The 16,805-nt window shown below is 46.6% G+C and overlaps 1 protein-coding gene across 1 annotated transcript in view; it reads left to right on the top strand.

Annotated features, from left to right (window-relative positions):
• The window catches only part of PROX2 (prospero homeobox 2), a 3,661-nt gene extending 1,836 nt beyond the window's left edge, over positions 1–1,825 (top strand). The window contains exons 2-4 of the mRNA XM_019472445.1: positions 832–939; positions 1,407–1,603; positions 1,642–1,825. Coding sequence (XP_019327990.1) covers positions 832–939; positions 1,407–1,603; positions 1,642–1,825 — 489 coding nt within the window. The remainder of the gene's footprint in view (positions 1–831; positions 940–1,406; positions 1,604–1,641) is intronic.
• The last annotated feature ends 14,980 nt before the right edge of the window (positions 1,826–16,805 follow it).

Genomic DNA, 16,805 nt, shown 5'->3' with positions numbered 1-16,805 from the left:
GCCAGCTGATAAGCCAGCTGCTGGGATACGGCCAGCACGGCTTCTGGGGCAGCAGCTCTCGTGGGAGCCCTTCTGCTCCAGAGAGGGGTCCTCCGGAGCCCCTTGACTTGCACTGGGGAACCGTCAAACTGAGGTCGTCGGTCATGAGACAGCAGCATCAGCATCCCCTGCCCCTGAGCCCTGCTGCCACAGAGAGCCTGGTGCTGCTGCCAGCTGGCAGGGATGGCTGCGGGGAGCTGCAGGCTGCAATGGATGGGGCACCCTTCACCTCCACCCATATATCCTTTGGGGGCAGCTGGAGAGGCCCCTGGGCTTGGGTGGAGCTAGAGAGGTCCCTAGGCTTGGACATGCTCCCCTTGTCGTCCGGAGCCACAGCTCGGCACAGCCCCTGCCGGTCTTCCAAGGGCCAGGGTACCCGCTGCTCCCTAAAAAGGGGTGTGCAGGAAAGGGGTCCTAAGCCGTGGAGGGGCACTGCTGCTCCTCAGGGTTGGTTAGATGCCGTAGTGTAGCTGGGGGTAGAAGTCAGGAGCTCCCAAGCCTGCTCTTAGGCCATCCTGGTGGTCCTGTCATCCTATGCCAAGAACAGGTGTCTCATGGAAATCCCTGTTCCTACCAGCCTGGGAAGCACTGTGGGGGGCAGCAGCTTCCCTGGGGATGCCAAAGGGAAAAGCCAGCGGCTGCCCAGGCAGGGATGGACCCCCTCCACCCTGCTGCCAGGCTGTGGCGGGGGGTTATCGTGGGCACCAGGCATGTGCATGCCAGGGCCAGTGCTCAGGGACACACCGAGCTGGTCGGGCTGCTGCGTGCAGACTTTCCTTGACCCCGAGGCAGATGCAGGAGGCGCTGACCCCCGGCCACCTGAAGAAGGCCAAGCTGATGTTTTTTTTCACCCGCTACCCCAGCTCCACTCTGCTGAAGACCTACTTCCTCGATGTGCAGGTAAAATGGCAGCACCCAGTGCTGGTGCCAGGCAGGACTCCTGTGCGGCACGGCACCCAGCCTGCCTCGCTGGGGAACCGTGGGGAAGGGTATGCTCTCATGTCCCCCTGCCTCAATAGCAGGAGCGAGGGGATGGCACCCACTTCAGCACGGGCTGCCCTGGAGCGGGTGCTTGGGGCTGCAGCAGACCTGGGCTGCCAGGTCTTCACTCTGTGCAATTGAGGCGTTGGGATTAAAGCATATCACAAACGTGCCTCCTCACTGCAGGGCATCTGGGATCCAAATCTCAGCGGGGAGAGTCACCGCGGACACCCCCACGTCACGGTCCTGGCTGGTGCTTTTGCACCCCTGAGGCAGGGCTGGGTTTGGGGCCAGGCCAGCGGTGTGTGGCTGGGCTTGCGGGGGCTCATGGGTCGGGAGGCTCCAAGCTGGCATAATGCCTGTCCTCCGGCTCTCCCCCCCGGCAGTTCAGCCGCTGCATCACCTCCCAGCTCATCAAGTGGTTCAGCAACTTCCGTGAGTTTTACTACATCCAGGTGGAGAAGTTTGCCCGGCAGGCCCTGCTGGAGGGCGTCGTGGATGCCAGCACCCTCCGGGTCTCCCGGGACTCAGAGCTTTTCCGCGCCCTCAACATGCACTATAACAAGGGGAATGACTTCGAGGTGAGGAGGGGGAGCCGGGGGGAGATTTTTTTTCGGGGGGGCCGGGGCGGTTCCTGGAGGTGGCCAGCCTGACGCTGCGGGAGTTCTTCAGCGCCGTCAGGGTGGGCAAGGACGCCGACCCCTCCTGGAAGAAACCCATTTACAAAATCATTTCCAAACTGGACAGCGACATCCCAGAAGGGTTCAAAGCTGCCGGCTGCTCCCAGGAACTGCTCCGCAGCTGAGTTTCTGTGAAAGCAGCCCCGGGTCCTGTGTGCAGCCACCATGTGCTAAGCACCTCATGGGCATTCTGTACAGCATCCATTATTCTGAGTATTTTCTCTCTGGCCTGTAAGACAGCTCCTTGGGTGAGGTCTATCACTTGCCTCAGGTGCTGGGATTTTATGCTGTGTGTTTTATTCCCCTGCTCAAAGCCGGTGGGGTCCTGCCGGAGACCCTCAGAGCGGAGGGATGGGGATGAAGCCATCTGGTTGGAGCCTGGGAAATCGCCCTGCCCCAGCTCTCCCCGTGACCCTGGGCGAGCCACCTTCCTTCTCTTCTCCAGAGGGCCACAGATTAGGGCAAACAGCCTTTCTGTTTATAAAGCAAGCAGAGGTCCTAGCAGCGGGCAAAGTTTTCTTGGCGCAGCAGACCGGTGAATGTGCCTGGTCCAACAGCACGCCTCGGTTTCTGTCCAGATACAACATGCTAGTGTCCAAAGAAAACAGCTGGTGAATTCCAGCATTTCAAGCACCCCATGGGGATGGTTGACCCTGTCTGGGAGATGTAAAAACAGTGTTTGTTTTAGCTGGCATGAACAACACTCCCCCCTGCCTCCCCTGGCAAGAGCCCCCCATGCAGCTGCGCGCTGCGGCCAAGCAGGTGAGTATGTGCTGGTGGAAGCAGCCCAGGAGCGACCGCTCACCAGCAGTGTTACCCGTGATGCTGGAGGAGAGCAGGGTGCACAGCCGGCACCACTCAGCCCCACAACCAGCCCCCGTCAGCTCATCACCTGGGAGGAGAGTGCCATGTTAAACACCCACCAGTGTCCCCTTACACCATCCGGCACCACTCAGCCCCACAACCAGCCCCTGTCAGCTCATCACCTGGGAGGAGCTTCTGCTGGCAAAACTGCCCCAAACATCTTGGCTCTGCAACCTGCCCATGGTGAAAGAGGAGCATATTATTTGGGACCTGTCAGTCCCTGTGGGTTTTAACACAAACCAGTGAGGAGCTGGGCCCTGAGGTCTGCAGCCCCATTGCTGTAGGGGTGTAAACCCAAGGAGGTTTCTTTTCCCTGTGACCAGGACTCAGTGGCCACTTTTCCACCTGATGGAGCGTGGCGAAGTGTTTTGTGTTAAGGGCTCTCTCGTCCTGGCAGAGGCGGCGGTGGGGAGGGAAAGGCTGTGAAGAGGAGGGAGGTCCTGGGAGAGGGTAGTGATGCGTAATTGTGGATGAGCAACAATATCCCCGTGCAGAAGGCTCGGGGTGAAGAGGACTGGGAGGAGGTCAAGATGATGTTGGATGTGCCGCAAGGTGCCAGCTGTGTACTAGAGCACAGCAAGTGACACAGGAGAGGAAAATCACAGCTCCAGCATCAGACGAGCGCACGGGGTGATCCGCCGGCAGTGCGTCTGCAGGGGTAAGGAAGCACGTGATAATATCAAGGCAGGATGGGGTCTCCAAAATAGGAGCAGTTTTATAGTGGCTCCCCCCGTTGCCAGTGCGGCTAGCCAGATTTCCTGCTTCTGTTTGTATGTTCATTTCTTGAGGTTTGTATATTTTACAACCCCAACACCAAATTTACTCAATCCATTTTTAAATAAACACATAGTTTAAGTTACCCCTTTACATCCCTAGAGACCTATTTGAGAACTTCTGCTCTGAAGCGCTACCCTGGGAATTTCTTGCCTTTTGTTGGGAAAAGAGTAACACTGCAGCAAAAGGGCTTACTCCTCCTGCTGGCATCCCTGTGGGGCCGAGCAGCCCCCACCAACCAACGTGCTCGTTTAAACCCTCACCCCAATGCCTCGGGGTCAGTCTGCTCTGAAGTGCAACTTGTTGGGAGGGTCAGGAAGAGGGGGCTGGAGGCGGACGGAGACACATCCCAAAGCTTACGGGTGCCAGACTCAAATGTACAGCATCTGAGAAGTGCTGCTGGTGGCACCATGAAGGACAAGACGGTGCTGTTCCTGCAGGCAGTAACTACCTCAGAGCTTAAGTAATGCATTGGGTAGACAAAACTGACACTGCTGGAAAAGGAAATGATGGCCTGGCTCAGGGAAGGCGTTAGTAAATTCTTTTGGCTGTAGCTAAACAGTTAGGGGACACAAGATACAGGTTTACTGGACACCCTGCTGGAACAAACCCCTTTTACACAGAGCCCCTGGGGGAGCAGTTTCGTGCTTCCTCTGCTAACATGCAAGTTCATGGGTGTCAGTGAAGTGGCAGGTGGGGGGCTGAGGGCAAGGCAATGCCCCAAATCACAGAGTCATGGAGTGGCTGAGGTTGGAAGGGACCTCTGAGGTCATTGGGCCCAAGACTCTGCCCAAGCAGGGCCGCCGAGAGCCAGTTGCCCAGGACCATGACTGGCTTTTGAATATCTCCAAGGAGGGAGACTCCACAACCCAATCATTAACGAAGATGTTGAACAGGATTGGACCCAGTATTTGGAGCAGTATTTTTGCTCCAGTGTTTGCCATATAACTGCAAGGAAGTGGGAACTACGGAGCTGTGTTTTACACTGGCTTTTGTGAAACATGGACCAGCATGACCACAACAAACAGCATCTCACATCGGTTATCCCTTGCCTGTGATGAGGCCTCGCCACTTGTATCCACGGGTTGAATTCTGCTCGGGCAGATTTTCCATCCAACAGAAATAGGAAAAAAAAAGCAGGGCTAGAGAGACTCTGCGAAGGACACGAGACCACAGGGCACTTGTCTGGCTGGCATCTTCCCCAGCAGCTTTTCAACTCCCTGCCCACATTCAGCCAAGTGTGGCAGAGAACACAGAGGTGTCAGGGATGCAGAGGGAGCATCTACCCACCTTTTGGTCACTCCACGCTCTGTCTGCAAGCAGAGTTCCTGTCTGGGGAGCCTGGGGTGCAGCTGCCTCCTCCAGGGGTGCTCATCTGCCCGGAGCAAGGGGGTGGCACCCAGGCAGGCACAGCTCTGCTGCGCAACGCTGAAGTGGGGTGAGCTGAATCACAGCCCCGTGCTCCTGCGAGAGCCTTGGAAAGCAGCAGCTGGCCGGCAGAGAAGGAAGGGGGGACTCACGCTGCCTTCCCTCCATCTAGGTCATAGGAGCACGGGATATGGAGAAGGCAGCACATCTGCTGGGACGCAGGGAGAGCTGGGGTTACTCTAGGGGCGATGGAGCCTGAAGTATAAGGGAAATAGGGTGTGAATTCTTAAGAAATTTGGGGTTCACTGGTTGTGCTGTGCAGGGTATGGTGTGTAATTTCATTTACATTCTAGTGGTGCCCAAGATATAGCAGCTAGTTTTCAAACAACAAGTAATGGGTGCCTGTCACAGGGAGATTTCTACTGACAAAATGGGTCTGCTTGGAGGGCTGGGGGGAGAAGGGAGAGCCACTGCCCACACAGTGACTACGGTTGTGACCTTCAGGCTTGGGTGGGCTCTTGCTTCACCATTTCCCGCTAATTACCCAAGGAAGCAATGGGGGTGGTGCACTCACCTACTGCTGACTCGGTTTCACCTTTAAAAAAGAAAAAAAAATCCTTTCCTTCCCTCTCTCCGAATTTCTGTGGTATATGCAAAAAGCCCACAGCCACCTGTAACTGTCTCCTCTGGGAACAATTCCTCGGGGCTATCCTTTTACATTTCCAATTGCGTTCATAACCCACCCACAGCAATGCACCCAGTCCACACTGCTAAACAGCAGCAACGACTGCCAAGGGCTAAAAATCGCCGTTTCCTGCCTCCAGGCTGCCGGTGTCCTGTAGCAGCAGAAAGAGGGAGATGTGACCACACTGACTAAGCTGGCGAGGCCCCGAGAGCCCTTACGTACTCATCTATGTTATTACTCACCATAAGAACCCTTATTACTCATGTACAGCTAATTAGAGCTTGAAGAAGTTCCTAGTGAATGTTCATCCCAGGTGCCAAAATAGCTTGGGGGGAAACTGACAAGCAATGAAACATCTCTGTTTTTTCTTTACTTATGCTAATCACTCGGTCCTGTCTGCAGTGAGGTCCAATCAGCCCTAGAGATTCGCAGCTCAAGCAGATGTTCTTGAGAGGGACCTTCCCTCAAACACACATCTCAGATACATATTTGGCATCAGGGCAGCTCTCTCCAGGTAAGCATCCCCTGGGGAGCCAGTGGCCCATGCTCATGAATCTCAGCAACATTTGCTGTCCCATTATATGCATTAGAAGGACGGATTGTACAAATACCACGTTTGAGAGATTCAACATCACTTTTCAGCTGGAGAAGATACCCCTTTCTCTGCCTCTGGTGCACAGAGCTGCCCTGTGCTGCAGTCCGAGCGCCACTCCAGGGGAAGGTGAAGCGATGCACAGAGAGACTGTGGAGATCAGTCTCAAGGATAAAACACCCTGTGGGGTCCCCCAGGACAGTCTGGCATCTCTAGCTGGTAGCAAAAGCTTTTTCTTTTTGCACACCAAGAAATATCGTATTAGTGTGAGCCATGGACCAGGGGATGGGAACTGGGGAGTGGAGCTAGCCAGGTGCCAGCTTCACAGCAGCAGCTCGTTGAGCTGTTCTCCCTTGACTTAGGCAATGAAAAGCCCCGTTTTGATGAGACAGTGGCAATGGAGCCACACAGACAGGGCTGCACTCTCCCTTCTGGGGAGCCCCGGCTCACCAGCCTGCCTGCAGCAGCTTGGGTGCAAGCACTAAAGCCTGGGTGCAGAGGTGAGCAGGGTGGAGAAGGGAGACATCTCACAGAGAGCTCTGCCAGGCGGGCAGGCACCGGGACAGGAAGGCCACTGTGTAGCCCAGGGGCTTTCAAGGGAGGTATTTACTCTGAGCAAGGGTGCACAAAGGACTGAGAGGATAGTCAGCCTCTGCTGGAAGCTGAGCGCAGACTCGCCTCCACCACCCAAAGCCAGCAGGTTGGCTGAGGGTAATGCTTGTCTTGGAGGGGAGGCAGCTGGGGTGGGAGAAGGTGGGAGGCAGGCTCCAGAGAACAAGCACATGTGTTCATGCATAGATAAATACCAAACTAGTAAATCCATTTTTAAAAGCGGACCTGATCTAGAATGCTTGAGAACGGCTATTCAAGTAAAGCCAGTGAGAGCTGTGCCACGGACCTCAAGGAAAAGCCGATTTAGGTCAACGCTCAACACTTGTGAGGATACAGTCCATATTTATATACTAATTCCTTCTCAGCTAACTGTACAGGCTGCCAAGTGGCAGGTGAAGTCCCATGTCATGATCGACTTTTTTTTCTTTTTTTTTGGTAACATACAAACATTACAAAGACCTAAAATTTGAGAATTTTCCCACTTTCTCCTTTTGAGATGACTTTCAGCATATTTACAGTAAGCAATCACACCTACCGTCAGCCTCTGCAGTATTTCTATAGGCTTCCCAAATTTAGTAATTTGTTTTTTAGCACTAGGCTTTTGATTAAAAGTTCATAGGGTAATTTTCCTTTTGTGTATTACGGTCAAACACTGTTCTTGGTTTTGCTATTCCAATAAAACAGGCACTATAGAAACTTTCTGTGGCTATTTCCCATTGCCTGCTAAGCAACTCTTCATGACACAGCATTAAGCCCAGTTGGCATGAGCCAAACACAGCAGCTTCCCTGCTGGTATTTATTGCTCAGGCTTTTATTGTTTTCTCACTAGTTGTTCTACTAGATTAACAAGGATCATTCTTAAAAGCGCCAGCCTGTACCCGACAGGATAAATCTTTTTGTCTTATCGCAATCATGGAAAAGAAGCAGCTAAAGCAAGCGGTGAAGTGAAAAGCTGGGAGTATGAAAAATACAAGATAGAGGAAAAAACCTGAAACTTCAAGGAAAATATTTTACTGGATTTCCCAAAGCACACATATGTCATCCATAGTTTTACACAAAGAACAGAAATTATAAAAAAATACTTTGTATTATTTTAAAAAACTAAGCGAAATACCTGATAACATATATGTGTATATACATATCTATATGTCTCTATATAAAACTCATCCTCATTTGGTTCTCAGCAAGCGAGCACAGAATATTCAACAGCTTTAGTAATTGTTTTCCATTTCTGATTTCCAGGTCTGTGAGTAAGAGACAGTAGAAATAAGGACAACTTTTGAAAACACCATGAATTCATGCCCAAGGGAAGCGAGGCCAGCCCTACCCATCTCTGCATCTACCAAGTCCCCATGACTGGCAGTGCAACCTGTGTTCAAATAAAAATGATTACAAAGGCCGTTTTTAAATAAAACACTTTAGGAATAGTAGCTACAGTTACAAAAAGATAACGCTGTAGAAACTGTATTTTCAAAAGCCACAGTGCTCTCCTCTCTTGGGCAATCTTTATAAAGCAGAATATCATCTGTTCATGCTTAGAAATGTCCCGGGCTGCAGCTGTCAGCATTATGCCGAGCAGCAGCAAAGCCGTATCTTCTCAGCTCTGACAGCTGCTGACCCAAAGATTTCTCGGTTTGTTGTTTCTTTTGTGGAAGGCCATGCCCATAGCACGGCATTTCCAAGCGAGCACAGAACACCAGAGGCTTTTTACTCGGCAGTGGATGCTTCAACCTCTGGGTAGAGCACAAGCCCCTGTGCAGCAGCACCCCGAGTCACCGCTGATGTCAGAGCTCAGGTAGAGCCCTTCACTGCGTTTTTCTTCATCACACCGCGACTACAAACAGACCATTTATTCTGCAGCGATTTCTAACCCCTGAGCTTGACAGGAATCTCACCTCCGTTTCTGACTAAACTTTTAATGAGCAATGTTATCTAAATACCAGAGCAATCTCTTTGCAGGAACTGGCAGCATCTGGAAGTTGGAAACACCATCTCAGTAGCGGTCCAGTCAGTGGAAGTCTCTATTCATGGTATGGGATCTTGGCTTCCCAAGGCGGTAACAAGCCAAGCCAAGGCAGGAGTGTTTGATCTGGTGGCAAATGTTCTCTTTCAGGAACTTCATGGAGCTTTGATTATGTATTGAAATGTAAAGGAGTGACAATACTATACTCACCCATATGTTAGCACTTAACTGGAGACGTGTCCATTAACACGATACGATTTGCTTGTGTAAGCATCTTCCGTACCTGCACTGTAACCAGGACGCTGGTGGGAATGCTTTCTGCATTTGAACAGTCACACCAATCGGGAAACAAAATCCTTGCAGATACCAGGTTTACTCATAAGGATGATGACATTTCATTTTTTAGAAGAGGCCACCTCACGCTGGAAGGAATTATCTTTGGACCAGTGTTTCTTGAGCAGCTACTGTGAGGAAGGCTGCAACAGCACCAAGCATCTGTCTGGTGCCGAAGACATTGTTGCTGTGTGAACTCTCCAATAACTGAGACAACACTGCAGAATCCTCTTCTTCCTGAGTTGTTGTAAGCTTGTTTCCACATAACTCTGCTGTGCAATTCAAACAGAAAGATGGCAATTTCTTTCCTTTACACACTCAGTGGCCACCCTACTCCCTGCTAACAGCCTGTGGTCTGTCTGCATCGATACACTCATAGTCAAGCCCACCATCTCCCTATGGCATTGTTTTACTCAGATCACCACACCCCGTCTGTGACCATTTGCCCCCAAATTTACTGGTTAAGCAAAAACAAGTTTAGCCTTTGACTGCATCATGAATCACAGGCCAACATTTATGTGGGAATAGCCTTACTACAATTCTCAAGATCTGTTTCTTAACAAACGGTGAGTATGAAGGCCTCAGACAGTGAGTAGACTGGCAGTTACCATCAGAAGATCTTACCTCTCTTAACATTACTGTATGGCCTCTTATGTCAACCACAGCCCACCATCAGCCTCGGAGCCACCCAGCTGTTCTTTCCGCAGGAGTTGTTCTTCGGCAACTAGTGGCAGTAGCAATTTTGTGCAGAGCAGCTCCTCTCTTTGCAAACGATGCTGGAATCAGTGTGGAAGGTGTTCCTCACGAGCACGGCACTGACATCACCCGAAAGCAGTGTGAAATGTCCCAAAAGTCTTTTCTGAAAATTTACTGGCCCTGTGTCCTGGTTTCGGACACCCTGACACAGTCCCTACAACATGCTTCAGTGATCCAAGGATCTTGCTAGTTGAGCAGTTTGCAAAACTCAGTTCACCATCTCACAAAGCTTCTCCTATAAGCCTTCTGGTGCCAGTTCAATTGTCTTTATTCAGTATATTATTGAATGGTCATGTGTTTGCAAGCATTCAGTGGCTTTTTCCGTTGGAAATAAACCATAGAGTTAACAGCCCCACGCCCAAAACACAACAATGCACGCTGGAAGCTAAAGTTGAGAAAGGATTCTCAGACATACAAAATAATAATAAAGTGAGCTGGGGGAGAGGAAGGTGGAGAGGATAGATAAATGCAAGTATTGTAGATGTAACTGATATCATGCAGGTGTAAAACAGAAAACCATAAAAGTAATGGAGTAATGACAAGGTAAATAAGGTGTTACAAAAAAAAAAAAAAAAAAAATCAGGCCCTACATGTGAAAGATCCACATACAATAGCCCTAAATCCTGGTAGAAATAAAGGAGCACTGAGATTAATAGGGAGGAAGGTTCTGTGCAGATGCCTCTCCAATGTCTGTTTTCCCTATAAGACATTTAAACAGAACTGTAGCGTTGGGAAAATCCCCTGCCATGACAACTCAGTTCTGCTGAGACGTTAAGATTTAGCACACAGGTATGTTATCGATACATATGACTGTAGCGTAGCTTCGGACATTCAGTGTGCCCCAGCACATGAACCCACACCATAGACAGTTCAAAATTACATGTGATTAATCCACCATCCCACATTAAGATGTAGCATCCCCCCCAGCCCATCTGCAAAATGGAAGAGGACCGACTGATGAGGGTAAACCCCTAGACAAAAATCAAGTTAATTAGTCTGTGAGAAGTTACAAGGTGATTTCTGAGAAGCATCACTGAAGACATGCATCTTTGTGCCATTCCCTCTCTGGTAACAGGGCTTATCTGCTCCACATTAACTGTTCAGAGCTTGGCTCAGACGCATCCCGGGTGCAGGACGGAATCCCTGTGTGCATAGGGTTCAAGGGCAACATGTCAGTGACGCTGCTGGAGGTAGGCTGCTGCTTCCAAAGGCAAAACTGCTCTTAAAATAAACCAAACTCCGTGACAATGACATCAGCAAAAAAATCCCAGCCAACCAAAAAAATCCCAGTTGCTAACAGTGTAAGTCAAAAAAAAGGTGCCTAACTGCTACTGAGTATTCTTCTCCCCAAGATCACAAAAAGCAGTATTTTACATATGATCCTATTTTCAAAACCTTTGTCTTTTATCACAGTTAGAAAGTCAGCGAAAAAAAGGAATTTGACACAGAATGCTGAATTCCAGTTCTTACATTTTCACAATGTATTTCTACCCTTTTGTACTTTCCAAAATTCCCTAGAATACTGTGCAGTCTTGATTTTGCTGCTAATTTACATCCTCTTTGCCAGGGAAGATGACAACCAGGTGTGCATTTGTAAAATATCTTCATAAAGTTAGTGACTTTAAACTCAATGCCATTTTAGCGCCATGATTTCCAGAGGTCTTCCTTGTCCACAACTGGCGTATCAAAGGTAGGGAACAATGAAAACAGTAATATTAAAAAAAACCAAAAAGCGACCTACATATTGCAGAAAGTTAACAATGTTTCTACAATACACAGACTCCATCTGTACATTCAGCTACGCTGAACTCTGTACTCACCAGGTCTATACACACAACTCGACACAAACACAGAGGGGAAAAAAAAAATAACCACAGCAAAGACTGAAACCTGAAAAACAGCAGTGCAGAAGGCTCTGGAGGCCACATACAGGTCTTAAATCCCTGCTGGACTGGACTAATCCAGCTGGAGAACTGAATGTAAAGGAAACTGATTTCAGCACCACACATTTAAGTGTTATGTAATACACATATGAGGTTACATTACACACCTGTTTATGACCTGTGCAAGGAAACGCAGAAAAAAAGATGCCCAATTAGGTTAATTATCACAAGGAGAGAAGTACGTTATTTGTCTCTCCTGTACATCGAGGCTAACAAGTAGCTTCCACTGTTGAAAACAGATTTCCCTCATCTTGATGCATGTAGCCAAGGACAAATTCAGATAAAAGGAAATGCCACAATAGCCCAGAAAAGGAAAATCAATGCGTACTACAAAAGATAAGCTACACATCTTTATCTTAGAAAGGTAAATCTCCTAAACTAGAAGAACTAACATACCAAAGTCTCAACCTAAAGCATTCATCTAAATAAGAGACTGATATGGAACTGCTGCAGAAAGAGTATTTGCCAAGGCAATGACATTTGAAATCAATCCCTCTGAATAAACACACCCAGATGAAGAACATACATAAATTACACGCCTGCAAAAATGTAGTCACCTCATCACCAACCCTGGACCTCACACCAGTTGCGCAGATTTCTAAGTAATGTGTATTTCTGAAGTTCTCTTTCACTAGGAATGGTAAACAACTGCCCATGAACGAGAACACAGCACCCGTATTTTCTGTTTACAGAACTTAGCACCAAAAAGGTCAGACGCTGAGAAGAAATGTCTGAATGAAGAGAGAAATTTTGCAGTACTCCTTGAGAAAGACAATCTCCACGAGATCGCTCAGCTGTAACAGACACTGTTGAGGAACTTGTCTCCAAAACTCTGACTCCACTGGATGCTGCTGCATCCGAGTACGTAGTGGAGAACAGCCTTTGAGAGAGAAATTCTCTGGACAACTGTGGCTTTTCAAATGAAATTCAAGACTACGATTTAGATGCAGAATCCAAGAAACTATCAAAGCAGAGCGCAAAGTGACAACACTATTATGGTCGGCATTTTTGCATTTAGCAAAACATAAATTGTGCCAGTCTTAACTTCTAGATAGTCCTTTCCTTCAACATAGCACATCGTAAGTCTAGCTTAGGAACAAGAGAAGGATGGAAATCCACAGGCCTGAGACAATCTTCCACAAGCCAGTACCGGACACAACTGACAAAGGAGGTGATGGAGGAATATTCACTGAAGGTCACAGGTTTCATCAGTTCCCCAAACTGACCCAAAGCCAATCAGTCACTTCTGGTTTTACTGAGGTAGATTTTTAGTCAGATTTTTATTCTTCTCCAAGTTCATCTTCAAGTAGGAGATACAGACGTCCACTGTTAGCATACTACTAGCAACGCAGCATACTCACCATGTTAGTGGCTCTCCCCACCAGATTTGTAGATAAATTGCTTAAAGGGTATCTGAATACTCTTCTCAAGCTACATCTGAAATATATATACTGCAATGAGGCTATAACAGACAGACTTTTAAGTAAAAATGAGGAAGTTTATACTGAAGTTTACTTTAGGGCCATCCCTTCAACCTTACAGCAGATTCTCTCTGCCTGCTGGGAGAAGGGAAAGGAGATACAAATCATTATATTCCTAGTAAAGGAATATGTAGATTGCAAACTCCTTGGAAAAGGGCATTCACATTTCTCCTTAACTATAAAGTACCTACTGCAAAATGTGCAGCAATCACATCATACATCGCGCAAACCTGTTTGAACTGTTCACATTAGAGCTTCAAGTGTGTTTCTTTGTGAGATCTCGGTAGCATCTCTGACCAAGCTGAAGTTCTGAGACTTCTTAGCCAGAGTGAAGGTAGTGGGTTATTCTGTCACAAGTATCTTTAGTGCTTTGGTTTGGATATTTATCCTTATTTTTCTTCATTCCAAGAGGAAAAAAGCAAAAGAACCAATAAGAAACCTTGGAAGGCTTCAGAGGAATTATTTCTTGCTACAATGTATTTAAAGCCCCTACAATCCAAAGGCAGCTATTAGCAAGTTAAATCCTGATTTCCATTAGATGTCAGCAGTTGTCAAGCTTTTTAGCAGGATATAAAAAGACCATTTAATTTTGATGCCTCTCCTTAAGGCCGAAGAAAGATCTTGTTCCATATTTATGCAGCACATAGGTTTAATGGAGTGCAAAATCTTGACTGTGGACTGCAAGTGATACTCCACACAATAGTACAATGTTAATCCACTGAAATTTTTTCCATAGAAAAGTGGTGACTTTTTCTTTCATGAAGTAGAAGTTAATGGTTTAAAACTGCATGGGACAATATGAAACCACAAAAATTTAGTTATAGTGGAAACAATTTCAAGCTTTTGTTTTTTCTCCAATTTAATCCTAACATGAAATCAAAGCTTTAGTGCCATCTGGTTGTCATTACCTGAAAAAATCTTGATTTCTGTGTGACTCTAATTGAAAAGTACAGTGAGATCTGCTACCAGACAAGTTAATCTGTCCACATCTTCTTCAAAGAAAAGAATTTGGCAACTTCAGTTCAAAGGAAATGGAAAAACAAAAACCTCAAAGAACAGCAGTAAAGACTCATCTCTTGCACAAGAGTTCTGAGCATCCACAGATGAGTAAGTTGAAACAGGGAGGTGTTTGGTGGTAAAGCTGTGTTTTCTGTGCTTCAAACAGTAATATAGTATTTTCAAAAACCAGAAGCTACATGTACAAAGGCTAGTACCTGGATCAGCAACAGTGGTCAAACAAAACTTTTATTACTATTTGCATCAGACTTACCAAAACAGAATAAAAAGATAATTTTTAAATGCTGCTTAAGATACCTTGTCATCCACATATGGTGCAGTGCCAAATTAAAGTCATTGTCTGTATTACCTACCTGTCAAAACAAAGATTTAGTTTTTTGCGTTTTAAGGCCATTTACACTCTGAAGCAGGGAAGGACTGCAGCTCTGTTCCCTCTCTGTGCTAATCCCCAGAGAGGAAAAGGAACATCCTACAAGATTTAAACAGAAGAAATCTTAGTTTTTGAAAGATGCTTCTATTTTTTTTGGGGGGTTCAGTTTACATGTAATCTGTTAATGACTTGTGCTTTTAAAGAGAATTAAAAAGTACTTTCAAATCACCCTTAACAGGCTTTTTCAAGATGAACTGCTTTCTAAATCAGCTTGCTCAACTATACTTTTGACCTGAAGACAAAAAATGGTAGGGATTAATTTCAGATTCTCCTCCACAAATATATATGCAGCCAGTTGCTAAAGCAGACACCTCAGACAGTGGAGTTGCGAGCACACTCTAACCACACAAGACAGATTCCAGCTCAGATAATTAGAGTAAAACTAACTGAATTCCCATTTTTCTTTTTTTTTTCGGTTTTGTTTTTTCTTCATTGAGATGGAGAGTTTTCACTTCTCAGGTTTTTTTTCCCCCCTGCAAGGAGCACTGCAGTTATAATTTCTCTCCAAAGACAGCAACATCACAGGAACTAGTGAAGTGATAAGAACCTTGCAGTCTTCATGTATTCCCCTGAGAGTACTAACTGTTCAAACACAGCAACTTCATATATGAATATACTGGTCACAGCAGACAGTTCAGATGTCATCCAAATAAAAAACATCAGAAATTTCTTGTGTGAAGCTGAACATCCATTCATACATGTGTATCTTGACCAGTTAAGGAAACAAACTTTGCCCCTGTACACACATACAAGGGAAGCAGTATGGAGAAATATTTGAACGACTGACACTCCAGAGCACAAGCCCTAGGGAAAGGCCTCCCCTCCCAAAGAGATTCCATCTGACAGTTCCACAAGTCAGAAAAAATATTAGAAAAAAATGAAACTGTGCCGTTTCCACCCAGGCAGCTTTAAGGTTTTGCATATTCAAATCTTAAATCCTACAATTCAAAGAGACCAGAGCCTCCTGACTAGAAACCTAACACAGAATGGAGAACATAAGTGACTTCAAAACACTTGCGTCTCTCCATTTCCAGTAACTTGCTGCGCTTTTTGTTTGGTAACAGTACTTGCGCTTACCTGGTTTAAGCAAAACCATGAATAAAAGAGCACATTCTGCTTCCAAACAGTATTAATCAGCTAGAAAGTGATAATCCACCTGAATGAAATATTGTCATTACCAATTTTCCAACCTACATGCGTGAGGAAGATTTAAGGCTCCAGGCTGCAGATCCAGTACCGTGCAAATCTGGAAGTGGTAGAAAGAGACATCGCAATTGCTGGAACAGTCCACTGGTACGAATGAAACAAAAGTTTCACCATGAAGAAAGTGATTAATCTTGAGCAGAAATCAGAAGAGTTACTCAGTGCTCCTTTAGTTGGTTGGAGGATTCTGACTTGCACCTGTAGGAATGGATGAGCAGGAGAAGCGAAAACAACTTTTGATTCAAGTTTTATGAGAGAACAAAGATGATTGCCCTAGAGACGCAAAATAGAAAGAGAATTGTGCCATTCATATTTTAAATTCTAGGAAATTTCTGTTCTCTCTCTTCTCATTTCTACTATGATAAGAAAACTAAGTATAATCAGCCTTACACCACCGCATTGTAAGAACGTGAATTTCTTTTTACTCACTTATAGTTCATGCTGCAAACGTGCAGATCTCAACTGAGATGGCCACCTCTGCTCTGCAAATATATTATCTCATAGTATGCAGGTTGTCCTGGTGCAGTTTGATCCCAAATTGTCAGTGGACCTCAAGTTCGGTGTTGAGACCTCATTTCCCAGAAGTAATCTGGGAAACATTAAATAACGAAGAGAGGCGTAATAAGAAGGAACCATATACCCATCAGTATTTGGCTTCCTGAGGACGCAGACCATGTGAACGTTCCACAGGCAAAGAAAACTCTCAGTATTGCTTCCCCTTTCCAGTCCACGTACGCCGAGTTACAATACTCCAAGAAAGTTCCTGGGTTTCTGTTCAGTCAACTCACAGTTAGCTAGCTGCACGCTGGCAGAGACATTAGGAACTTCACAGCAAAAAGCACAATTTGCCTCCAACTCAGATCAACCACATTTTCTTCAAGTCCCAAGGTCTGTCCAATATTGTGTGGGTTTCCAAAATTTCGTGGCAGAGATATTAATAATAAAATGGCACAATCTGCTAAGGGAAATTGTGTCTGAAGGGCATGAAACGGTTCACCATGACAGCTGCATTAAATAAATGGACAAAGAATATTTTTTCTTCTGGTAACAATAAATTTGTCTAGATGGCAACAAGCTGTCCCAC

Source organism: Aptenodytes forsteri, unplaced genomic scaffold (genome assembly GCF_000699145.1).
Source record: "Aptenodytes forsteri isolate BGI_AS27 unplaced genomic scaffold, ASM69914v1 Scaffold193, whole genome shotgun sequence".
Taxonomy (NCBI): Eukaryota; Metazoa; Chordata; class Aves; order Sphenisciformes; family Spheniscidae; genus Aptenodytes; species Aptenodytes forsteri.
Note: the sequence above shows the minus strand (reverse complement) of the source record. Positions and strands in the feature narration are given on the sequence as shown.